The 26,915-nt window shown below is 48.1% G+C and overlaps 1 protein-coding gene across 11 annotated transcripts in view; it reads right to left on the reverse strand.

The window, feature by feature from the left end:
- DLG2 (discs large MAGUK scaffold protein 2) overlaps positions 1-26,915 on the reverse strand; it is a 1,130,680-nt gene that overhangs the window by 1,097,884 nt on the left and 5,881 nt on the right. For all 11 annotated transcript variants that reach the window (XR_013231698.1, XM_077341322.1, XM_077341326.1 and 8 more), the window contains 2 exons: positions 24,638-25,654; positions 6,680-6,811 (listed from right to left, as the gene is read on the reverse strand). Coding sequence is in view for 10 of the 11 variants with exons in the window: in XM_077341322.1 (XP_077197437.1) it covers positions 6,680-6,811; positions 24,638-24,656 (151 nt within the window). In the remaining variant the exon portion in view is untranslated. The remainder of the gene's footprint in view (positions 1-6,679; positions 6,812-24,637; positions 25,655-26,915) is intronic.

The following is a 26,915-nucleotide window of genomic DNA, read 5'->3' on the forward strand; positions in this document are numbered from 1 at the left end:
AACAAAGTCTTTAACACACTACCTTATATTTTATACCTTATATTTTAAGCCATATAACTTGTCTATTAATATCAAAGGTCCATGAAGGTAACTATCTTATAAATGGCTGGAGATCTCCAGGGTTTACAACTGATCTCCAATTCCCCTGGAGAAAATGTCCACTTGGAAGATTCAAGCAGAACCTGGGTTCAATCCATGTTATTCGGTGCCTCCAAGCTGTCATACTTGGGAACAGGGAGGTAAGAGTTCTCTCTCATCACCATCTCTGCCCTATGTACAATCTTATAAAACTATATCATATCCCATATTAGTTGGCTTTTTCTTCTGAACTGAAAAGCTACAAACTTTTAAGCCTTTTTTTCATAGGCTGCATGCCATGAAAGTTCACACCATAATAAACCTCTTTTTTTTAAGTGCCAGAAGACTTGGTGGGCAGGGCATCTCTGCCACAGATTTTTATGGATGATGCCACATAAGCATTATTTTTATCAAGCTAGAGGGACGAATTAACTTAGCTGCTTCATTTCACCGCACAAAAAGTCTCTCCTTGATATGAATCACCGTTAGTCGGCGATAAGTAAACACAGCCCAGCTTCACAGCCCAAAGAATGAAATAACAATTTTTTGGCTGAAACAGAGTCTTTTCCACGGTGGCCCCAGTTTCATGGGAAATATATTGACTGCCAACCTCTAGGTCAGGCTTTCTCAGCCAAGGTTTTGTGAAACCCTGGGGTTTCTTGACTGCCCTGGTAGAGTTTCCTGAATGGATGGGAGTCAATTAATTTTTAATATATTTTTAAAATTTAAATTTGTTAAATATTTATTGGTTCATATGACCATATATGGTCATGTCAACTCGCCTCCCCCCCCCCCTAAAAATGGCCAATGGGGCCCCAGGTGGGCGTGTCCACAGCTCTGTTTCCCAACCATATTCTGCATGAATGCACCACTTCTGGGGTTTCTCAAAGCCTGAAGAATGTGTCGGGGGTTTCACAATGGTCAAAAAGTCTAGAGCAGGGGTAGTCAAACTGCGGCCCTCCAGAGGTCCATGGACTACAATTCCCAGAACCCCCTGCCAGCATTCGCTGGCAGGGGCTCCTGGGAATTGTAGTCCATGGACATCTAGAGGGCCGCAGTTTGACTACCCCTGCTCTAGATAATAGCTGGAGATCTTCTGGGATGACAATTGATCTCCAGGCAGCACCCAGAGAAAATGACCACTTTGGAAGGTGGATTCTGTAGCATTATAGCTCAATGAAACCCTTCCCCTACCCATATCTGACCTCCTCAGGCTCTACCCAAAAAATCCCCAGGTATTTCCCATCCCAAAGGTGGCAACCCTAACGCTTGGAGCTTTCTAAAGAAGTTTATTTAGAAAAGGTTTACGCTGCCTCTCCAGAGACCTGCCCGAGGCTTACAAAGTCAACATATGATAAAATCATTGCTTAAAAACGTTAAGTATTAGCAAAAAGAAAACAAGCCATAAACACAGCATAAAAACAGCCATTCAGCTGGCTACAACAATATCCCTGAAGCACTCTTTGGGCTAGAACAGCTTAAAAAGACAGAACCTGCTTCGTTGGAAGTCTGAATAAAAACAACAGTGTTTTGGTGCGGTACCTAAAGTCATTTTCTCCAGGGAGACCTGATCAAGTGCATTGTTGTTGTTGTTGTTGTTATATTTGTATTACTCCCCGGTACTCCCAAAGCCGTCTGGCTCGTGGCATTTACAGTAAAAGAATAAAACGTGCGATGCAATATAATAAAAAAATACAATATAATCCCCTGGATATGTAATCCTGTCTCTTGGCAAACTCAACATAAAATTAAAATTAAGGAACTTTTAGGATTTCCCCCTGTGATAAGATAGAATGTTGAGGCTTAAAGCCAAGCAGGATCAAATAAAGGAACAAATAAAGGAAAGGAAAGAATTATATGTAATCCATATGTTCATATAGCTCTGCTTACCTTGTAATATTTCATTATTTCTGTTGTTGACAGGACCTATATTCAGTATCCCTGGCTGTAAAAAAGGGTGTGTGTGTGTTTAGTGTGGGTTTTTTCTTCTTCTTCCATATGGATATTTTATTTCATATATGTGTGGATTGATAACTGACCTCTAAAGAAGACCAAATTGGACAGAAAAGCAGGAGGCCGTTTTGGTATCTGTGGCATATTTTTCGGCATTGCCTGTGTTACTCAAAGGGGGTTTGCATATTTTCTACTGCATTTTTGAGGCATTGTTTTTCGTTGACCTTGTTTAGAACTGTGCAATAATTAGACATATTTTTATAGTGATAATTTTTAGATTTCTCGACCTTTTTGGTTCCTCGCCAGTTTCACAGTTTTCTTTTTCCTGCCCTTTTTCATTTTCCATGAACTAGGTTCCAAGGCCTGGTAACCAAACTCTTAACTTTTTAATGAGTGATGTTTTAATATGGGTTTTTGGAGAATATCGCCCCTCTGAAGGGGGAGTAGATACCTTTTTGCTTCATAGGAAGTTTGTTGGTTAAACTTTTTTCCATTTTGTTTAGTTTTGTCACCCACTTCAAGCATGCTAAGGAAACAGATTTTTAAAGATATAGATATAAATATATGAATCATAGAATCATAGAATCATAGAGGTGGAAGGGGCCATACAGGCCATCTAGTCCAACCCCCTGCTCAACGCAGGATCAGCCCTAAGCATCCTAAAGCATCCAAGAAAAGTGTGTATCCAACCTCTGCTTGAAGACTGCCAGTGAGGGGGAGCTCACCACCTCCTTAGGCAGCCTATTCCACTGCTGAACTACTCTGATTGTGAAAATGTTTTTCCTGATATCTAGCCTATATCGTTGTACTTGTAGTTTAAATCCATTACTGCGTGTCCTCTCCTCTGCAGCCAACAGAAACAGCCTCCTGCCCTCCTCCAAGTGACAACCTTTCAAATCCTTAAAGAGGGCTATCATGTTCCCTCTCAACCTCCTTTTCTCCAGGCTGAACATTCCCAAGTCCCTCAACCTATCTTCATAGGGCTTGGTCCCTTGGCCCCAGATCATCTTCCTCGCTCTCCTCTGTACCCTTTTTATCTGTGTAGGATGAAGCCTGCAAAGGCATTAATAGACATGAGGGAACCAACAAATTTGTTGTGTGTCCAAATGCAGGACAGTCGACCTGAAGACACTGAAATGCACACCCACAACCTCATTTTCATTTTGAAACGCTGGTTATGTAACAAAACCCGATTACATAACAACATAACCTTACAACCTTAGAATATGGCTGGACAATCGCTTTTGGGTATCAGCCGTTCTAGGCCACCAGAGACGCAAAACAATTTTATAATGAGAGATTACACATCTTTTACCAGGCCCCAAATCTCCTTAATCAAATGAAAGAGTGCCATGGGAAAAGGTCATCTGAAGTTAAAAAAAAAATTAATGCGCTCTCATTTATGAAATTACATTCCCCTCCCCCCCCCCAGCTTGTTTAAGGGCCATTTCCCACGGCGATCTTTGTTGCAAATTGTTTGCGGAATGAAAAATCGCCATTTAAAATAGTGGAATTCGTCGTTTTGCACACCTGGCTTTGTAGTGGAATCAGTTGCGTTTTTTAGCGTTTCCCACAGGCTTCCGGTCTCGGCAGAAATCGCTAGAAAGGAAGCGCTATTGCCAAGCTTGTCCCGCCCCTGGCCGTCAAGCAGCCAATGGGCAGCCGTTAGCATGCTCCCAAACAGCCCCTTTCCCTTTAAGAAAGCTTTTTTAAAAAAAAAAACAGACCCATAGCAACGAATCTACGTAGATTCCTTGCACTGGAGAGACCCATCCAGCTGCCTAATGTGATCTATCGTTTGATTGTATGATCGTTGGCACGCTGGCTCGAGTGATAAAAAAAAATTCCCCCCCCCCTTCTCACGGGCTCGATTTTCGGCTGAATTTATGTGTAAAAAATAAAGGGACTTTATTTCAGCAAACGGGCTTTTATGTGGTTTGTGCTTAGTGACTAAAGGTGAAGGACTGAAGCCAGGGAAGCCTCTAAACAGAAAGAGGCTCGCCGGTGCGTTTATCCCCGCTCGCTCCGAGAAAAAAAAATGGCGATCGCTTCGCCGGAAGTTTGGAGGAGAGATCCAGGGGGAGGGACTTTGAAGAACCAGCTACAATGGTAACGCACAGGTCTTTAGCGCTACTGTTGCAGATTGGTTGCAGGAGTGTATCGCTATCCGGAGGGTGAATCCAGTTTTCTGGATTCCCCTGAAAGCGCCACAACGAAGCGCTTATTGCTGATCGGTTTCAGGATTGTTGCAGATTGTTGACGACGTCGTGCGTTATGGCAAATTAGTAGCGTTTTCAATCGGCAACCATTGTGCTATTTTTAAGCCGTGGGAAATGCCCCTAAGTCTTGAATGTGATACAGCAGCTACAGGTTTAGAATCATTCCATCAGGGGTAGTCAAACTGCGGCCCTCCAGATGTCCATGGACATCTGGAGGGCCACAGTTTGACTACCCCTGATCTATACAATTCCTTCTAACACTTGACATTCAAGAAGAGTCTAACACAGAAAAAAACCCCCAAATAAACAGCCATTTTAGACGTCGCAAGATGAGTTGGCATCATTCAAGCGCAAAAAAACACATTGACTTTGGGCAACAAAATTATACACAACAGAACAGAGATGGACTTCTGTCCCCAACACCAGAACGATTTACTACCTATGGTGTGATGACCTTAGGCCAGGAGCCCCCAATGTCCTGTCTGCGGGTGCCAGGGTGCGAATTAACACTTTTTCTGATGCCCCCCTGAGGGTGTTTTTAGGAACTGAGCAGGCCCAGGCAGAGCTTTCACCCAGCAAGGCTTCCAGCTGACTACTAGAGATTTGAACAGCTGTGCAGATTTGTTTCAAATGTTGCTTGGGCAGCAGCTGCCACCACAACACAAGGATTTGCATTGTGCTACTGAAACTCAAATACTTTGGCCACCTCATGAGAAGGAAGGACTCCCTGGAGAAGAGCCTAATGCTGGGAGCGATCGAGGGCAAAAGAAAAAGGGGACGACAGAGAATGAGGTGGCTGGATGGAGTCACTGAAGCAGTCCTAGAGGAGATCAGCCCTGACTGCTCCTTAGAAGGCCAGATCCTGAAGATGAAACTCAAATACTTTGGCCCCCTCATGAGAAGGAAGGACTCCCTGGAGAAGAGCCTAATGCTGGGAGCGATCGAGGGCAAAAGAAGAAGGGGACGACAGAGAATGAGGTGGCTGGATGGAGTCACTGAAGCAGTAGGTGCAAACTTAAATGGACTCCGGGGAATGGTAGAGGACAGGAAGGCCTGGAGGATCATTGTTCATGGGGTCGCGATGGGTCGGACACGACTTCGCACATAACAACAACTGAAATGAAGCTGTGGCGGCCATTTTGTGTGTGGCTCCGCCTCCAGCAGCAGCCATTTTGTGGTGGCCGTTTTATTGCTGACCCCACCATTTAGTGTCAAAATTCTAAATGTCCCTGCAGGCTCAAAAAGGTTAGGGGCCTCTGCCTTAGGCCTTTTTGGGACATTCTACAGACACCTGTAGACTCTTATCACGGCAGGGAACCCCCTTCTCTCCTTCCCCATGCATGGACACAGATTCACTGTATATATTGAGATCATCTGTAGAGAGGTCTCCCCTTTAGACTGCATTTACAGTGCTTTTCAGCTCCTCTACCACTGGCCCTTGGTACACACAGGTGAGACAGGCCATTTTGAATGGGTTTTCACAATTTCTGAATCATCAGAAAAGCCCTGCAGGATCAGACCAGTGGCCCACCTAGTCCAGCATCCTGTCTCACAGACTGGCCAACCAGTTCCCCTGGAGGGCCAAGAATGGAGCAGAGAGACTGAGGCCTTTCCCTCATGTTGCCTCCTGGCACCGGGATGCCTGCCTCTGGACATGGATGCTGTTAGGGTAAGTCACATCCCTACCAGTCTCCTGAAGAGGGCTGGCAACTCTTTTGCAGGCTGACATTGGGCACGTCATTCTAAGTGCATACTAGGAATTTAATCAGATACTTCTATTTGACCTTTTCCGCACGGGAGACTCTATGCTGGGCCGGGGGCTATAGTTTGAGTCGGGAATGGTAGGTGAATTTCCTCCAGGCTAGGCTGGATTCTGGAGATTTTTGGCATAGGGGGTCACTGAGGCACGAAATTGGGGTCACTGTGGGTGGGCAAGTAGTGGTGAGTTCCTGCGTTGTGCAGGGGGTTGGGCTAGATGACCCTGGAGGTCCCTTCCAACCCTATGATTCTATGGCAGATTGCCCCACTTCTTCCTGCTCCCGCATGGGGGAAACATTTGGCCCAGTGCACCTCGTCCATCCCGGATTTCTGCTCCTTTACGAGACCTGGGGCAGCCAAATTCCCAGTGAGGAAACATTCTTTATCTTCACCTGGGAGCTGCCCTCTAACCTCTCTATTTCCTTGTCCTCTCCCTCACTCCACATGGCCTTCCATGGATAGACCAGTGTCTGCAGGACTCTTCTGTGGAAAGAATGCTCTCTTACTGGTGCCAAACAAGCTGTCCATTTGCTTTTCTGTGGCTTTTCTCTCTCCTTTCAGCTGCAACCTAAATGTGAACTGGATTTACTTGAATACACCTTACTTGCTTCTGAGCTTCCAAAGGGGTGAATCATTGCAAAACAGAGAGGTGAAAAAACCAGTGACAGTACCTAGCAACGCCTGGAACAAGCTGCTTTTGAAGATGCCCATCACTTTCTTGATGGCCCGTTTCAATTGCTTCTCCTCTGGTTTTCGGAGCTTCTTGCAGTAATCCTCCAGCAGTGCTAAAGCTCGATCGGTGTCTACAATACAGAAAAAGCATTATGACATTTTTCTCGAGCAGAAAACAACAGAAAACAATAAACTGCAAACAGAGAGCCCCCCCAAATGGTAAATACACAAAGCGCTATTACTGTGCACACAGGGGTGGCCCATAGGATTCCCAACCTCTAGGCCTGGAGACCTCTTGGAATTACAGCGGACCACCAGACTAGAGAGATCAATTACAGTAGAGCAGGGGTGGCCAAACCGTGACTCTCCCAATGCATGTTTAATTGGACGCCACATAAAAATGACCACACTGTTTTAAAAAATGTTTTCTTGCATGCACATACACACTCCATTCACTAAATGGAGGTTAGACCCAGAAAGCCTGCTGGACCACCTGGCCCCACTCATGGGGGTTGGCAAGCCAGTCACAATTACGTTTCCACCCTTTTTTGCCTGCTCCTAATTTTGGACACCATCCTATTAACATGTGCTTTGGAGCCATCAGGTGATCCTCTTTGGCTCCTTACCAGTGAAAAAACAAATTCCATTGCTTATTCCATTGCTCTGAGACTTTTTCAGGTAGAGAAAAGCGGCATATAAGAACCAACTCTTCTTCTGAAGAGACGCTTGCCTGTCTGTGCAGGCGATACAGACTTCAAGGGACCAGTGGTCTGATTCAGTATAAAGCAGCTTCTTGTGTCTGTAGGAAAAGGAAGGAGATCGGAAGCCACTTTGAGGCTCCTTCGGATAGAAAAAAGCACATATAAGAACCATCTCTTCTTCGTCTTCTTCAGTAATATCAGGGCTCTCTCGGCCTCACCCACCTCACAGGGTGTCTGTTGTGGGGAGAGGAAAGGGAAGGTGACTGTAAGCTGCTTGGAGACTTCTTTGGGTAGAGAAAAGCAGCATATAAGAACCAACTCTTCTTCTTCTGTCCAAAGCAGCCATTTTCTCCAGGAGAACTGATCTCTGTCATCTGGAAGTCCGTTGTAATAGCAAGAGAGCCATCACCTGGAGGCTGGCAACCCTGACTGACACACACACACAGGTAATTGTCTTCCAGCCTGCTCAGCAAGCATCTGTTTCTTGCTTCCCTTTGATCACTGCAGGTGTGACTGCTCTGTCTCCAGCAGCCCAGCTAAGACAAGACCCCGGCTGAGCGGTTATCCACAAGGGACCTAAATCATCATTTTCACTGCCGAGTTTTTCCTTACACCTAGGGATGTGCGCAACTGGAATCTCAGTTTTCTGTAAAAAGAGCTGGTGGCTCTCCGTGTCAAGTTTCCAGATGCTGTGAGACATTTGCCATCAGGTGATTTCAGGGTTGCTAGCCCATGACTATCACCACATGGAAAATGGGAGTCACACAGGGACATGGAGGGGGTGCCGTCAACTTCCAGGGAAAACCTGGCAGTGACCCTTGAACCCTAGAAGTGACACCATGTCACTCTAGGGATAGCCAGAAACTCTATAGTTTTACTCTACGGCAATGGAGATTTTCAAAATTAACTTTACTCCAATCAGCCCAGAGAGAAGCAGCTGGAAGTGGGGGGGTACCAGTGGAAGGCCTCTTGCTAGGGTCACTGGCTCCAGGTTGGGAAATACCTAGAGATTATTTTTTTTGGGGGGGGGAGCCTGAAGAGAGTGAGGTTTGAGGAAGAAGGAGGACTTCAACAGGGTATAATGCCGTAGAGTCTGCCGTACAAAGCTGCCATTTCCCCCAGGTTAACTTATTTCCGTCATCTGGAGATGCTAGCAGGCGATCACCAGCCACCACCTGGAGATGGGCAACCCCATCTCTTGCCATAGAAGGCGACATAGTACCTCTATGTGGCATGTATCAATTTCTAACATCTTTCTCAGAGCAGTTGTGACGTATAAATATGTGAAATCCAAATTCAGGCAGCTGGTCTACTCAGGCCAGGACTGTCTGCTCTGACCGACAGCGTCTCCCCAGGACCGCCAGTGTCTTTCACAGTCATTTTAAGAAAGGAAAAGTCTAGAAACAAAGCTCCATCTTCTCATGCCTTGTACCACTCAGGCTTGAAGAAGGAACTAGCAGGCACTTGCCTGGATGCTTTGGAGGGCAGCTCTGAGCCATCGTAGCTCACTGAGGCTCCCGTCCTCCCCAAATCTCCAGTTTTCCAGCCTGGATCTGGCAACCCTCCCCTTCCCCATCCCCTGCTGGGGGCCAGGGAGGACCTGGCGACCCTATCTGGTTCTCTGAGAGAGCATTTGTTTTACAGAAAGACTACCAAGTTCAGGGGTAGCCAAACTGCGGCCCTCCAGATGTCCATGGACTACAATTCCCATGAGCCCCTGCTGGTAGGGGCTCATGGGAATTGTAGTGCATGGACATCTGGAGGGCCGCAGTTTGACTACCCCTGAGTCCTAGTTGACAACACAGAGGCCGAAACCACGCACCAGACCCCTCCATGCATGAGAGCAACATGGATTTCAGTAGCAGAGTAAACAACGAAATGACTGAAAGCCACGTTTTTCTTCCTCCCTCCTCCCCCTCCCCTTTTCTCCAGCTGCTTGGGGAGCTTGTTTTGCCAGCTGGGAGTGACGTCTGAAATGGGACAGCTACCCACCCACCCCGAGTGGTGGTCTGATGTGAAACAACAATTCCACTTTTATTTTTCAATGAAAACCTCGTGCAGTCCTGCGGCGCGCTGCCTGAGTTCGTGGCGCTACGCAAATCTCCCCCTGGGGCCTATTTCAATGCACGTTAATTCTTATTTTCCAAAAGAGACGGGCGGTATATTTGAATGGATATGCCCTTATTGCAACTGTAGAATTGGGAAGGGAGGATGTCAGCCAATCTGTCCTGCTTCCTGCCGATGTCCATGCGGTGGCTCACGATGACCTTCAGGGTAACCTGCGAAACAGCTTTGGGAGTAGGGATGCCAGCCTCCAGGTGGGACCTGGGGAATCCGCTGGAATCTTGAATTCTCTCCAGACTACAGAATCCTAGAGTGGGAAGGGGCCATGCAGGCCATCTAGTCCCACCCCCTGCTCAATGCAGGATCAGTAAAGCATTCAGGAGAAGGATCCATCCAGCTGCTGCTTGAAGACCACCAGTGAGGGGAAGCTCCTCACCTCCTGCTGAACTACTCTGACTGTGAATAAAATTTCCCTGATATCTAGCCAGTACCATTCTACATGTAGTTTAAAGCCATTGCTGCAGGTCCTCTCCTCTGCTGCCAACATGATCCGCTCCCTGCCCTCCTCCAAGTGACAGCCTTTCAAATCCTTGAAGAGAGCTATCTTGTCCCTTCTCATCCTCCTCTTCTCCAAACTGAACATTCCCAAGTCCCTCAGCCTTTCCTCCTAGGGCTTGGTCCCCAGGTTCTGGATCATCCTCGTCGCTCTCCTCTGCACCCTTCCCATTTTGTCCCCGTCTTTTTTGAAATGAGGCCTCCACGTCCACTGGAGAAAATACTAAGGAGGTGGTGAGCTCCCCCTCACTGGCAGTCTTCAAGCAAAGGTTGGATACGCACTTTTCTTGGATGCTTTAGGATGCTTTGGGCTGATCCTGCGTTGAGCAGGGGGTTGGACTAGGTGGCCTGCATGGCCCCTTCCAACTCTATGATTCTGTGATTCTATGACAGGAAGGGAGAAACTTAACAAATGCTTTCCCAATCATAAATGGCCAACTCATCAGACATCGTGTGTGTGGGAGTAGGAAGGCATTGTATCTAAAGGACAGACCTGCTTTCCCATGGAAGGCCATGTGGAGAGAGAGGGAGGACAAACTGGGAAACAAGAAGAGGTCAGTGGGCTTCTCCCAGGTGAAGACAAAAAGAGGCATCCCATTCAAGGGGACAACACCTACACACACTTAGAGTGAGGTAGTGCCCCTCGCCCCAAATTTCCGGGCATGCTGAGTCACTCACCCCAACAGCTGCCTTAGACTGAATCAGACATTTGGCCCATTCAGATCAGTACTGTCTACTCAGGCTGGCAGCTGCTCTTCAGGGTCTCAGCTAGAGGCCTTCCACGTTACCTACCGCCTCGCTCTTTTTAGTGGCCATTGAGAGGCGGGGCTGTGGCTCAGTGGATGAGTCTCCGCTTTGCACACAGAAGGTCCCAGGTTCAATCCCAGGCATTTCCAGTGGGGAAAAACCAGGACCGGGCAGTAGGTGATATGAGAGATTTCTGCCTGAGACTCTGCCAGTCTGCGTAGACAATCCTGACTTGGATGAACCAAGAGTCTGATTCAATATAAGGCTGTGAGTTTTCATGAGATGGCTGAATTGAACCTGGGACCCCGTGCAGGCAAAGTGGAGGCTCTTCCACAGCCCCTCACCAGCTTGGGATCAACTGTTGTCCGTGTCTGGCCTGACATAGCGCCCCTCCCTTTTATTTACCAGCCTCTGAGCCTTCAAGGGCATCTTCGTGGGGGAGTGGGAATAAGCAGTGCTTCCTCAGCTATTTATAGGGCACAGCTGGTACGAAAGGAAGCTGTTCTTAAGCTTTAAAAAATATTTGCATTTGTAATCAACTCTAAGCTTTCTCGCGCACTCTATTCTTCTTTTACCCGAGCGAGGGAAGCCAGCGCCAGGTGTTTTAAAAAATACATAATTGTATTATGTTAAAGGCCCTGGGGGGCAAGGGGGCTGAAGAAGGCAAATGGGGGCTCTCCCCTTTCCCCAAATGATTGTCCATTTTAGGAGGAAGGGCGGATCAACATGGCCATATCTGGGCTTATCCCCCAGTAAAAGTTTAACAAATTTTAAAAATATATTAAAAATTCATTAACTCCCCCCGTCCAATTTGGGAAACCCCTCCAGGGCCATCAAGGATTCCCCAGGGTTTCACAAAACCCTGGCTGAGAAAGCCCACCCTAAACCAAATGGAGGAAGCGGACCCAGCAACCAGCAACACAAAAGCATTAGAAGAATTGCCTTAATCAAATTATTCCAAATTCAAACTAACAAGGTAGAAACACTCTCTGGGGCCGGAACTGCCTCCACCACAATCCAGCTTAAATACAAAGAGTTGTGACAAGTTTGAAATAGGACTGCGTCCTTCTGTTGAGCTTTACATAATTCCTGTTCCGCCGTTATCAACACTTCCCATACCCGGGACGTGCACTCATTCATGCGCCGTTACTGCGGAGTGGATCAACGGCATCAAATCCAATTTCACACAAAGCAACTGCTCAGAAACACAAAGAGGGCCTTGTGTGTCCCACAGCTACCAGCGCGCGCACACAAACAACGAGCAAGCAAAAGCTTCAAGGCTGTGTTGCTCGCATCTCCAATTAGAGAAGGAACAGAGCTAGGAAAGCCCCGGAAGATCTGCTACCAGACAGAACAGATCAGACAGAAGTAAACAGGCTACAAATCAACCCCATTGAAGGGCAAAATTATCCATTTGTAGGCCTTCAAAAAAGAGCCTCTTGTGGCGCAGAGTGGTAAGGCAGCAGACATGCAGTCTGAAAGCTCTGCCCATGAGGCTGGGAGTTCGATCCCAGCAGCTGGCTCAAGGTTGACTCAGCCTTCCATCCTTCCGAGGTCGGTAAAATGAGTACCCAGCTTGCTGGGGGGTAAACGGTAATGACTGGGGAAGGCACTGGCAAACCACCTCGTATTGAGTCTGCCATGAAAACGCTAGAGGGTGTCACCCCAAGGGTCAGACATGAATCGATGCTTGCACAGGAGATACCTTTACCTTTAGGCCTTCAAAAGGTCACTGCAATCCTGAATCCTCCCCAGAACTGAAAAGTACTCCAGCTGCCAATCTGATATGTCCCTACACAGTGAAGGAGAACATAGTAATTCCATGTTGCATGTTTTTTTCTCCCATCCCTCTCAGGCCTTTCTGGGTTTTGGTGCAATAAATCTATGTATATTATTCAGCTGTTTCTCAGACGCCTCATCTCAGCTGTGTTTTGTGGTGGGCTTACCCCTTGTAATCAATCAAATTGCGAAATCTTTGTAACTGGGGAAACACAATACCCCTCCACCACTTTTGCTGCTCCTTGAACATGCCGGCCAAAAAAGAAGTGCAGCTTGCAGATCTCCCATAAAATATATCTGATTCTCAACATCTGTGGATCCTGGAACCCAAAGACTGAAGCCACAAAGAGGCAAGACAGATCTTTCTACATACCTGAGGAAAGCCCCAGATTAGCAAGGAATAAGTAAGTAGTAGGAAATAAGTAACAGTGATTTTAACTATTTATTATTATAGGTCCCTATATTTCATAAGGTAAAGGCCACCTTGGAGGAAACGTCAATGTTTGAGCCAGCTTGGTGTAGTGGTTAGGAGTGTGGACTTCTAATCTTGTGAGCTGGGTTTGACTCCCCGCTCCCCCACATGCAGCCAGCTGGGTGACTTTGGGCTCGCCACAGCACTGATAAAGCTGTTCTGACCGAGCAGTGATATCAGGGCTCTCTCGGCCTCACCCACCCCACAGGGTGTGTGTTGTGGGGAGAGGAAAGGGAAGGCGACTGTAAGACGCTTTGAGCCTCCTTCGGGTGGAGAAAAGCGGCATATAAGAACCGACTCTTCTTCTTCTTCAGTAATCTCAGGGCTCTCTCAGCCTCCCCTCCCTCACAGGGTGTCTGTTGTGGGGAGAGGAAAGGGAAGGTGAATGTAAGCCAATCTGAGACTCCTTCGGGTAGATAAAAGCGGCATATCAGAACCAGCTTTTTTCTTCTTCTCCTTCTTCTACCATTGGATTGGAGAATCTGACATGGTCAACCACAAGCTGTTAGCCCACCATCTCACCAGAACTAGAATCCAGGGGATAACCCTCCAATAGCAGCTCTCCTTCCTCCACAACTGGCCACAGAGGGTGGCTGCAGGGGAGAATGCATCACGCTCTTACCAACTCCCGTGCAGAGTACTTCAGAGCACAATCCTCTCTCCCACATTGTTCAACATCTTGATGCACCCTCTGGCCCAGTTGATCCAGAGTTATGGGCTGGGTTGTCACCAATATACAGATGACACCCAGCGCTATCCCCTGATGGATGGATGGCCTGAAAACTTCTACTGGATCAGGAAGCGCATCTCCCCAGACTGGATGGGGTGCAATTGGAGATCTCACCCTCAGCCAGGAACCTGGGGGTGATCTTAGACACCTCCCTATCAACAGAGGCACTGATCACTGTAGCAGCCCAACTGGGGTTTTTCCACCTGTGTCAAGCAAGGCTACTAGTGCTCTATCTGACCCCAGAACAACTGGCTACAGTGATCCATGCAACAATCCCCTCCAGGTTAGATTTCTGTAACTTGTTCTATGCAGGCGTACCCTTGATCCTGACCCAGAAGCTGCAACTGGTGCAGAATGCAGCTGTTAGGGGCCTCATTGGGACATCTTGGAGGACCCATATTCACCTGTGGTGAAGCAGCTGCATTGGCTACCAGTGGAGTTCCAGATCAAGTTCGAGGTTTTGGTTCTGACCATTAAGGCCCTTTGCAGTCTGAGCTCGACATACCTGACTGTTTATCTCCCTATGCCCCCCACAGGGCCCGCCACTCAACAGGTACAGATCAACTGATGATCCCCGGTCCACGTGAAGTGTCCCTTGCCTCGATCATGGCCAGGGGCTTTTCAGTCCTGGCCCCTACCTGGTGGAATGAGCTCCTGGACAAGCTGGGGGCCCTGATGGAGCTATCGCGGTTCTGCAGAGCTTGCAAAATAGATCTCTTCCACCAGGCATTCAGTCAAGGCCGGGACAAGGAAGATCTATTGGGTCCCTCCTCAACTCTCCCCCACTCGCCTTCCTCCTTTCCTTTTCCTTCTTCTCCCCTTCCGCTTTTCTCTTCTGGATGACATCTCCGTCCCAGATATCCCATCCTCCTTATTGTTTTAATTGCAGCACGAAGTCCGCCCGCCTAGGAAGAACTGATGATGGACTGTTTGTCCACTGTTTGTTTCCTTTTTAAAATTTTGGTTATGCTTTTGTATTGTTGAGGGGTTTAATGGGGTATATGGGATTTTAGCAATTGATTGTAACGACTATATTACGATGCTGTAAGTTGCCATGAGCTGGTATGCCAAGAGCAGCAACTAACAAGTCACATTATTTGTTTGTTTATATGAATGAATGAATGAATGAATGAATGAATGAATGAATGAATGAATGAATGAATGAATGAATGAATGAATGAATGAATGACAGGCAGAGAGCCCTTTCTGATGCTATTTTGGCCTCCCATTCCACTCCTGCCTCCTCCCTCCTGCCCTGGAGGAAGCAGTCATTACGGTCAAGCACAGAAGCAACCTCCCCTCAACTTGCTACCATGAAATTTGCACCATGCATGCAGGTGGTGGCTACCAGATGACATAAGGCCGCAACTCACCCTGGCCCAGTGGCAGCCCCTGCCCCGCTTGCATGACCACTGCACAACTCACCTGTGTGGCCTTGGCAGCTTGGTCAGACTTTCCCCTGGGAGAGGCTGCCAGCAGATGAGAAGGAGGAAAAGTGTGGCGTGGTCACTACAGGTGTCAGGTTAGGATATGGGAGAGACAAATTAAAATCCCCACTCTGCCAGGGAAGCTTGCTAGGTGACCTCGTTCAGCCTGATCTACCGTGCAGGGCTGTTGTGAGGACAACATGGAGGAAGTTCTGTGAACTGCATTGGGTCCCCATTGGGAAGAGAAGTAGAGTACCAATGAAGTGGAGTAAAGCCGAAGATGGACGGGACAGATAAAAGAAAGTCTGATTGGAAAGTGAATGGAGAAAGGATATGGGGGTTCCCAGGAAAAGAGAAGGGAGGAAATACTATGTTGAAAAGGATACACAGCAGAAGTTGAGATGCATCCCGCAAGCCCTTGCTTTCACATTCAATGCACTTTACACGAGATTATCCTGTTCTGCACAGGAAAATCCAGCTGCAAAAGCACACTTAAAGTGAATTATCCAACGTGTGCAGAATGAGTCCTCATCAGAAGCAGAGGTGGCCCCGGTTACTGCTTGGATGGGCATCCACAAAGGAAGTCCGGAGTTGCTGTGCAGAAGTGAGCAAACTGCCTCTGAATATCTCTTGCCTTGAAAACGTACAGGGTCACCTGAAGTTGGCTGTGACTTGACTTCCCGCCATCACTGCAGCCCCATCATGGCATCCTCCATAGAGGAGGGGAACGGAAGAGATCCATCTATAACACTCCACCCTATTCATGGCTCTTTGGGTCTCACTTTAGGTCCGAAGGTTCCCTCTCATGCTCAAGTTATCTGAAGCAGGGGTAGTCAACCTGTGGTCCTCCAGATGTCCATGGACTACAATTCCCATGAGCCCCTGCCAGCATTTACTGGCAGGGGCTCATGGGAACTGTAGTCCATGAACATCTGGAGGACCACAGGTCGACTACCCCTGATCTGAAGGATCCTATGCATCCTTTGCAGGAAGTGTGTCCCATTGATTTCAACACCCCCTTTTCACTCCTTTGCAAAGTCTTACAGCTGACCTACGGCAATTCCATGGGGTTTTCAAGTCTAGAGAAGCTGGGAGGTGACTTGCCATCATCTGCCCCCAACCCTGCTTGGCTTCTGAGGTCTGATGAAATCAGTCTGGCCTGGACCATCCGTGTCCGGGCAACGGTTCATACTTCCAAATAAACACACGTGGTGTCATCTTCTGCTCCATATGTCAGAACTTGCAAAATCTGCAGTGTGCATAACTGAACAGAATACAAAAGGCATCCTGCAGGGGGCAATGGAGGACGTGTATATTTAGCATAGCTGGGATAGGAATTTCCTCATGGTTTTCAAATGGTCCCCTCCAGTATCCTCACTGGCTCAATAGGAGACTTCCTGCTTGTTTGAGCACCCTTTCTCCCTGCTTGCCTCCAGAACAGTTGCTAACAGAAGAATGACTGCAGCTAGCTAGCGATTTAGAATCATAGAGTTGGAAGGGACCTCCAGGGTCATCTAGTCCAACCCCCTGCAGAACGCAGGAAATTCGCAACTACCTGCCCACCCACAGTGACCCCATGCCCAGATCATGCCCCCTGCCCAATACCAGAATCCTTGGCCAGCTTGGCCTGGAAGAAATTCGCTTCCCGATCCGCTAGTGGTGATCAGCCTTTCCCTGGGCACACAAGAAGGGGCCACAAGAGCCAAGCTCCGACACGAAGCAAGTTAAGCCTCTAACTGTCACAGTCAGGTCTCCCTTCTGGCCTCTTTCTACACAAAAACAATTTTCTTCTTTCAGCAACCCGCTGCTCTGCTCTCTCTGCATTTTCAGAACTCTGCCCGCATGATCTACCTATCCCAAATTTCTTCCACCCCTCCTTGGCTCTCCTCGGTTCAGTGGCTCTACAACACAGAAACGACGATGTCCCTCCCTGTACAAGTCTCTGAGCACCATCACATTCTCCCTGCCCAGTGACAAAGGGCATCATTGTAGCAGAGTGCTTTCTACTTATCCGATTATTCTGCAGAGCAAACAACACTCGACTCTGGCTTTCAATGTAGTTATTCATAATCCCTTCCAAACACGAGTAACACAGTCACGGGCACCAGCTACGAAACTCTCACGTGACCTCCCGTAAAATGAGGATACCATCGGCAATCTGCAACCCAGGTTCAGAACCACTGCTCCATTCCATCGGCAAAATCACCCAAAAGCCATTAGCAGAGAAGGGATTATTAGAATGCATGCTATGAGGCCAGAGTGCGTTCTCTTTGAAAACCGTTTTGGACCCCCTGATGTTTCCCATCTGGCAGCCTGGTAAATAACTGCCCTCTCAGGCCTAAAACACAAATGTTACAAAAAAAAAAAAAAGTTGACAGATTTGGCCGTTTGATTAATGATAACGCAGCATCAGCTTCAAAATACATTAAGGTCAAGGAGCCATTAATTCAAACTGACGTTCTGCAAAAGCATCTTCCACTTGTTGCTTTCGAAGGAAACCAAAACGACCCGTTGACACAAATGCCAGTTCCATCCTGGCACTAAAAGAATCCCAGCAATTTCACCCAACGCCAGGGATCCAAACCTAATGCAGAAGTGTACACCAAAATCAGAGTCCAGTCTCACCTTTAGGACCAACCAAGATTTATTCAAGGCGTGAGCTTTAGAGGGAGGAAGAGTGCTTGCACTCGAAAGCTCACACCTTTTGAATAAATCTTTGTTGGTCCTAAAGCTGCTACTGGACTCTGATTTTATAATACCCTCTGAGAGTAAGACTGCAAGGAGACTTTTGGGGTCTTAAAGGTGCAGCCGCACTCAAACTGTGTTGTAGTGACCAAAGTGAAAGAGTTGTGATTTCCAGGTGTCACAAATAGCCCTGCCGTTAGGTAAACCCTGGCAAACCTATTTGTTTATTTATTTGATTTGTATACCACCCTTCCATATAGCTCAGGGCGGTTTACATACAACATCATAGGGGGATACATGGAACGAATCTACATACAACACAGTCAAATACAACAATAACAATCCAACAGCGGTTTGCTGTCTCCTAACACAGGAGACAGATTTGAGGGCTGCCATTCAAAGGAGAAATGGTCAATTACTGAGTTTATTCTAGATTCAAATGAGTAGCCGTGTTGGTCTGAAGTAGCACAATAGAATCAGAGTCCAGTAGCACCTTTAAGACCAACAAAGATTTATTCAAGGCGTGAGCTTTCGAGTGCAAGCACTGCACTCGAAAGCTTACAGCCTGAATAAATCTTTGTTGGTCCTAAAGGTGCTACTGGACTCTGATTCTATTGAGTTTATTCTAGTCTTCCCACCCTAGGGGTGCTGCACGGCTTCTTCCGCTTCAGGCGCGGAAATCTCTCTCACCTCACTCATGAATGCTTCCGCCCTGCACCCTGCCCTTGCTTGGTTCTGTCAGGATGAGCATTGTTCAAGACGAATGGATTTCAAAGCAAGACCTTTCCTCGTTGCTTTGCAAGTTGCACATTTAAACACAGCTTTGAAATTAGCCAGCAACGAATTCAGGATCCTTATGATTTATTCTAAAAAGTTTGTCTCATGAAGTGATTATTTATTATTTGTTTGTTTGTCTGTTCTATTTCGTAGCCCCTTCCGCTCCTGGACCTGCCAGCTCACGGCAGCTTACAAGAAGAATTAAAACAATAAAATAAAAACCAAACCCCATCCCAGTCCTCACCATTCCAGCTCCATCCTTCCACCTCCCAGTTGCCATCTCCAGGGGGTTGTTCCAGTCAGTTGTTCCAGAGGCGGAGGGGCAAGATCTTCCATTCCACCCAGCCTCAACCAAATGCATGGTGGAGGAGCTCCATCTAGCAGGCCCTGCAGAACTTGGACAGCTCTCAGGGCCCTCAGCTCTCCCAGGAGCTCATTCCACCAGGCAGGGGCCAAGGCCAAAAAGGCCCTGGTCCTTGTGAGGCCAGGCAAACACCCCACAGTGGTAGAGAGCAAGGCATAGGCAGTTAGGCGTTCCATCAAGTACACTGGGCCCAGACCACGAGTGGCCTTCAAGGTCAAAAACCAAACCTTGAACTTGATCCAGTATTCAACTGGCAGCTGCCTCAGTGCAGGCTTGATATGGGCCCTACACAGGGTCCTAGAGAGGACCCCAGCTGCCACATTTTGCACCAGGTCAAGGGTAGGCCCACAAAGAGCGAGTCACAGAAATCGAGCCAGGAAGTGACTGTCACATGGATCACTGTAGCCAGATGCTCCTGGGACAGATAGGGAGCAAGTAGCCTTGCCTGGCGAAGGTGGAAGAACACTAGCCAGGCTACTCTCATGACCTCTCATGATCCTCCACAGGATCACTCCCAAATTCCTGGCAGATAAGTTTTGCGTCCCCTCTGAACAAAGCTATGTTTAATATGGCTACCAATTGATTTTTGTTGTGTTTTGTTTTGCCTTGTGCCATAGCTAAGAATGCCAGCCTCCAATAGTGACTTGGGGATAATCACCCAGAATTACAGCTCCTCTCGAGACTACAGAGATCAGGGCCCCTGGAGAAAACAGGTGCTGGGGGGGGGTCGATTCTATAGAACTGTACCCCACTGAGGTCCCCGTCCTTCCCAGGCTCCATCTCCAAATCTCCAGGACTGTAGTTGGCAAGCATAACCCTCGCTGTTAGCGAGGGAGGACTTAGCCACCCTGGTCAAACGGGGCTAGACAAGGACTCTAGGTAGTTTCAGAGGGTAGTTTCAGAGGGTAGCTGTGTCAGTCTGCAGTGGAACAGTTAGGTTTGGTGACACCTTAAACTAGATTGCCTGCTCCCTTCATCAGACATGAGTAGGAATGGAGTTTGAAACCTTTATATCCCACACAGAAGGTGGGAGGGGTGCTGTAAAGTAGGGGTAGTCAGCCTGTGGTTCTGGCAGGGGCTCATGGGAATTGTAGCCCATGAACCTCTGGAGCAGAGATAGTCAACCTGTGGTCCTCCAGATGTTCATGGACTACAATTCCCATGAGCCCCTGCCAGCAACCGCTGGCAGGGGCTCATGGGAATTGTAGTCTGTGAACATCTGGAGGACCACAGGTTGACTACCCCTGCTGTAAAGAATGCAGAGGTCCTATGCATGTTGTAATTGGCTTGATTTGAGCAGAGGGGAAATGCCTGGGGGCAGAGAATTAGCATCCAAAGTGAGATCAGATTCCTATTCAGCCTGGGGGACAGGGTGTCCATTGTTCTGAATTTGTGAATGAATTCAGGTCCAGCAGTTTTGGGTTGTCATTTCCCTTTGTTTGAGGACCACCACTCTTGGGTAGTTTCCATGTGTGCCTACAAATTTATTATGTTTGATATTTTGGGGGGACACAGGACAGTTCTTTTAGGGACAAGCTAGGTGGTGGGGTGAAACTCCATGAACTTTCCCCCTTTGCTTCAGAAAACCAAAGGAACAATTCCATAGAGGCTGGCATCCAGATGGCACGCTAAACCTTGGTTTGTTTAAACCACGGTTTGTGTTATAAACCTGGGCTGGTCTACCTGATGAAAGGAATACATTCCAGGTTGTGCACAAACTCCAGTTTGCCTGCTTTTTGCTTCTCTCCTGCATCCCACAAGGTTGGATGCTACCCGGGTGGAGGGACAGTGCTTCACGACAAACTATGGTACGTGAATTTATAGAATCATAGAATCATAGAGTTGGAAGGGGCCATACAGGCCATATAGTCCAACCCCCTGCTCAACGCAAGCTTTAGATAGCATATCAAACCTGAAACACTGATCCATATTCAAAAATCTTCCGCGAGACAGATTGTATACAATAACAATAGACAGTTGCATGCTCATATCAAACTAAAGGTCAGTATTACAAGTATTCCAGAAGTGTCAGTGGAAGACCAAAACCTTATGCACAGAACGGTAGACCATGTGCTGTTGCCACAACTGGTGGTGTAGTGGTTAAAGTGTTGGACTGGGATAGGAGAAACCCAGGTTCAAACCCCCACTCTGCCATGATCTTGAGCCAGTCATGGTCTCAGCCTAAGCTACCTCACAGGGTTGTTGTAAGGAAAAATGGAGAGATTTGAGCAGCTTTAGGGGGGGGGAGGCCTCTTGTGGCGCAGAGTGGTAAGGCAGCCGTCTGAAAGCTTTGCCCATGAGGCTGGGAGTTCAATCCCAGCAGCCGGCTCAAGGTTGACTCAGCCTTCCATCCTTCCGAGGTCAGTAAAATGAGGACCCAGCTTGCTGGGGGGTAAACGGCAATGACTGGGGAAGGCACTGGCAAACCACCCCGTATTGAGTCTGCCATGAAAACGCTGGAGGGCGTCACCCCAAGGGTCAGACATGACTCGGTGCTTGCACAGGGGATACCTTTACCTTTACCTTTTAGGGGGGGGAGGCCGGATATAAGTAAAATAAATAAATTAATAATAATACTAATACTAATAGTGAATGCAAATTATTATTTTAAAATTTAATGTATTTTATGATGTTAACTACCGTTAGCCTTATAGGAAGTGTAGATTAGGAAAATAAAGATTTAATAAAAATCTTTTATTATTGTTAATAAAAATATAAAAATAAAAATAATAATGCACCCAGAGGGGACATGGGGAGAATTTGTTCTGCTGAAGCGAACCTCATGGGATGCTCTAGCTCGGTCACTTCAGCAGAACATAAATGCTCCCCATGTCCCCTCTGCACGTGTGCATGGAACTTCCATTTTCGGGGAAGGCAAATGGAGGATGCATTTTCCCCTGCCTACAGACTGTGCCAAACGACCACTATTAAAAAGGCAATAGCCTTCCAGCCTAGCCTCTGTCTTCCACATCAGCAGGATAAATTCTTATCTCGGGGTTTTAAGTCCGGGTCAACAAACAGTGGACAGAAGTCGCGGTGACTCAGCACAGGTGTTTACGTGCCAGACACGAGAGCAACAATGAAATGTTGTACGGATGATGGAAACATAACGGGTGTTAATACCAACAGGGAGAAATGGCAACATAACACTGAAATGCACCTGTAAAACAGTAGAATATTGTTGTGAACCCCAGCTCTGGGCTTGATTGATCAAAAAGATGTATCTGTCCTCACTAGCCCTGATTTTCATAGGCAACAATGAATGCATGTCTTCTTCCGTATATCTCCATGCAACAACTCCAATGGTCAGGCCACACCACCTGATGGCTCTTCTGCCACTAACATGCCCAATCTCATGGTTCCGGTTTTGTGGAATGGGCTCTCTGAAGAGGTTAAGTCCGTCTCCCTGGAGATCTTCAGTAGGAAGTGGTGGCAGCTACAAGGATAGGCAGCCTCCAGAGGGCAATAGGTAAATATCTCGAGCAGAGGTCCCTCAGTGACTCTAAGCCTCAACATCTAGGTGGAAGACTTTGTCTGGGGCAGTGATGCTCAGTGTCCTTGGTGCTTGGGGGTAACAGTGGGAGGGCTGCTGGAGTTCTGGCCCCGCTGGTGGACCACCTGAGGGCACAGAGTGTTGGACCGGATGGGCCATTAGCCTCATTCATAGAATCAGAAGAGTTGGAAGGGACCTCCTGGGTCATCTAATCCAACCCCCTGCACTATTCAGGACACTCACAACCCTATCGCTCATCCACTGTCACCTGCCACCCCCTTGAGCCTTCACAGAATCAGCCTCTCCGTCAGATGGCTCTCCAGCCTCTGTTTAAAAATTTCCAAAGATGGAGAACCCACCACCTCCCAAGGAAGCCTGTTCCACTGAGATACTGCTCTAACTGTCAGGACCTTCTTCCAGATGTTTAGATGGAATTTCTTTTGAATTACCACCCATTGGTTCTGGTCCATCCCTCCGGGGCAAGAGAGAACAACTCTGCTCCATCCTCTATGTGGCAGCCTTTTAAATACTTGAAGATGGTGATCAGATCCCCTCTCAGTCGTCTCCTCTCCAGGCTAAACAGACCAAGGTCCCCCAACCTTTCCTCCTACGTCTTGGTCTCCAAACCCCTCACCATCTTTGTTGCCCTCCTCTGGACATGCTCCACTTTGTCAACTTGGCTTCTCTTATGTTCTAATTTTCAGTGGGTACGTCCAGAGTTCTACTGCCTCTTCCACACCTATGAGCAATTGCTAGACAAGGCCAATACTGTTGGGATAGCAAGAATCTGACCTACACTTCAGGAGGTGCCCTGGCCTTTATGCCAGGGAGTCAGGTAGAAGAGGAGCGGTACAATCTCTTCAAGGAAAGATGTTCCTCAAATACCCCATTCAGCCCACTGCAATTACGTAAGTCTTTTCTCAAAAGTCTTTTGCCAAGGGACGTTGCCGCCTGAGCTCCTGCTCCACTTGCTTTCCTGCTGGCGCCCCGAGAGTCAGCGTGGTGTAGTGGTCAGGAGTGCGGACTTCTAATCTGGTATGACAGGTTCGATTCTGCACTCCCCCACATGCAGCCAGCTGGGTGACCTTGGGCTCACCACGGCACTGATAAAACTGTTCTGACCGAGCAGGGATATCAGGGCTCTCTCAGCCTCACCCACCTCACAGGGTGTCTGTTGTGGGGAGAGGAAAGGGAAGGCGACTGTAAGCCGCTTTGAGCCTCCTTCGGATAGGGGAAAGCGGCATATAAGAACCAACTCTTCTTCTTCTTCTTTCTACTACCCACTGGGGCTGCGGAGTGCGCAGTGCCACACTGAGGGGGAGCCCCAGCCATGGCGGCCGCTGGAGAGCACCAAAGGTGAGCCGGTGGCAGAGTGGCAGGGCAGCCCCCGAGGCAGCAGCCGGGGAGGAGGACAAGGAGGAGCCGTGGCCCGGTACTGACTAATCCACGGACCGGTACCGGTCCCCGGACGGGGGGTTGGGGCCCACTGTTTTAAATTATAGCTAGGTCAGAGGACTCCAGAGGAAATGAAAAGAGGTTATTTAGATCTGTATTGCTTTTTGTCTGCAGTTTTATGAAGCGGAGCAGGGGTGGGTGGGTGGGTGGAATACCCTTTAAACATGATTTCCATTCATTGAGGATGCCAGAAGACCACTGCCCAATGACGGAACAGCTAAGGTAACCGTGAAGTAACAACTCTGAAAGATGTCTTATTGTAACCTTTTAACACTAACTTAAAAAAAAGAAAGAAACAAGTTTTACTTTCAAGATGCCAGTGCAGTAATACTGCCAAGATGGAACTGTAAACAAAAAAATGACATCGGAATTATTGGATGTATAAGATGATCACTACATTCTTCTCCTCTCCAGAGTCCCCGTTTGTTTCCCCCAAAAGACAACTAACTTCTGGACAACCCAGCATTTGAGACAAACCTGCGACTTGCCACATGCTAAGGCAATTTCCATTAAAATGCACCTTTCTCTTTGCATGCAAACCTGCAAACACTCCAGCTTTGGCTCTCTCCTCTCCCCAGAAAAACAAGCCCACAATGGCATTCTCAAGTTTTAAAGGCTTTTAATGTAAAATGGCAGGAATGGAAATCCAGTTTATGAGAAAGACAGACAAAACCCAACAACAACCGGATAGGAAGCTCCATTGCCCACCTTTCCTCTTGACCGGCATTCCTGCTGCTGTTTCCGGCGTCGGATGCAAAGCGCTTATTTACCAATATCAACACAGCCCCCCTGCGGGGATCGCTTTATCGCACTCCCCTTCGAAACCAGAGCTCTCTCTATGTCTTCATTCTCCACAAGGACGCCGGCCGTCTTCCCCGCTTAAAAAAAACTTTCCAGCCGCGCTCGCGGGACATTAAGAAGAAGAAGAAAAGTTTAGAACATCGGCCGGAGCGGTTGTCAAAAGGTCTGCAAAATATTTCCCGATCTATAAAAATATACGAGAGAAAAACATTCGTCAGCCTACAAAGTTGTCTAAGAATCCCGCCGGAGACAGCAAAGGGCTTTCATCGGAGAAGCGAAGATAGGAAATACAATTAAGGCACAATCCGACTCTCGCAGTCCTGGCTGTCCGCTTCAACGCATCCTGATGGCGACTCGGCTGGAAACCGCTCCCAAACAATCCCGGCGAATTTCGGAGGAAGACAAAAAAAAGAAAAAAGAAAAAAACACGGTTCTGCGGGAGACTTTCTTGCTGTGACCGCAGGTGCCGGTTCCTTACAGCCCCGGACTTCTGTGAACTAGAGAGGAGAGGGGGGGGGGAGGAATCCAGCCCCCACTTTCGCTTTTTATTGCATCTCCCCAGCCTCCTGGCCTTTAATGTCTCTCTGATCCTCGCTTGTATTAAGTCCAAGAGGATTGAAAGCAATCCCTCGAGGGGGAATTATTAAAGGGACAGGGCTGCTCACGGGGCGGGCCGCGGAGGCAGACCGTGGTTCGCTTAAATCGCCGTCTTCTTGCTTGCTTTCTGTTTTGCCGAGCAGCAGCTGCCTAACGAAAAAGGAGCGGAGTCCGTTCTAAAGGGAGCTTCCCCGAACGTTCGCCCGCAGGCAGGATGGAATAGGGACGGAGCTCCAAGCAAGCCACGAGGCTGGTCCCCAGTTCCCCCTGTCTGCCAGGGCAGCTGGTCGGCCTCTCCATAGCTTCACAGGTTCCCCCTTTTTCCTCCTGCAGGGGAAGAGAAGGGGGAAGGGGGGAGATAGATCTTTCTCATCTGTAATCTATAATGCTGGAAATAAGAACTCGGCGTACCTTTCAGTATTCCCCTCGAGCCCATGGAGCCAAGGTACCCATTATTTATTTATTGTTTTACAAAATTTATATCCCGCCTTTCCGTCCTCACTAGAGAGCCAGCGCTGGAAGGCAGCATGGTTAAGAGCGGCGGCCTCTAGTCTGGAGAGCCGGGTTTTGAGTCCCCGCTTCTCCACATGGGGCCAGCTGGGTGACCTTGGGCTAGTCACAGTCCTGTTAGATCTGTTCTCGCAGAGCAGTTCTTGCAGAACTCTCACAGCCTCAGCTACCTCATAAGGTGTATGTTGTGGGGAGGGGAAGGGGAGGTTTTTGTAAACTGATTTGAGACACTTGGGCCTGCTGGGTGACCCTGGGCTAGTCCCAGTTTGTGGCGAGGTGCAGTATACAAACGGAAGGAAGGAAGGAAGGAAGGAAGGAAGGAAGGAAGGAAGGAAGGAAGGAAGGAAGGAAGGAAGGAAGGAAGGAAGGAAGGAAGGAGACAGGGAACAGAAGGAAGGAAGGAAGGAAGGAAGGAAGGAAGGAAGGAAGGAAGGAAGGAAGGAAGGAAGGAAGGAAGGAAGGAAGGAAGGAAGGAAAATAGAGAAAGAGAGAGGGAGAAGGGAGGGAGAGGGAGAGAGGGAAGAGGGAAAAGGGGGTAGAGAGAGGCAAGCAAGCAAACAGGCAGGAAGGGAGGAAAAAGGAGGAAGGCAGGCAGGCAAACCACCTCTACTCATCTCTTGCCTTGAAAACCACATGAGGTAGAACTTCATAGTGTCACCATAAGACTTGATGAGACTCATAAGACTCAGAGAACAGGAATGATTTGTAAGGACATCAGAGGCTGGATTCAAGGCCGGGGTCCTAAAACTGGGGGAGGAATGTTTGAGATGAAAAAGGCTCAGCAAGTCTCAGATGTGAAGGCATCAGATGTACGTTGCATGACGTCAGCTATGAAAGCACAGGTGTTTGGGGAGGGAAGCAGGCAGAGGATGAGGGGCTGGCACAGGAAGTACAGGAACCGATTTACAGAACACGGCAACGTCAAAGGTTTGTGCGAAAGAGAGAGAAGAACTGTATTCAGGACCAAACCCATTTGTGGCAAGTAGGACCTGCTACACACAACACACTGCTCACTTCTTTCCGTATCGGAAGAGGTAAGCAGTGACTCATAGAAGCTCCTCCCCAGCCACAAATGTTG

The sequence above is a fragment of the Paroedura picta genome, chromosome 6, assembly GCF_049243985.1.
Source record: "Paroedura picta isolate Pp20150507F chromosome 6, Ppicta_v3.0, whole genome shotgun sequence".
Classification (NCBI taxonomy): domain Eukaryota; kingdom Metazoa; phylum Chordata; class Lepidosauria; order Squamata; family Gekkonidae; genus Paroedura; species Paroedura picta.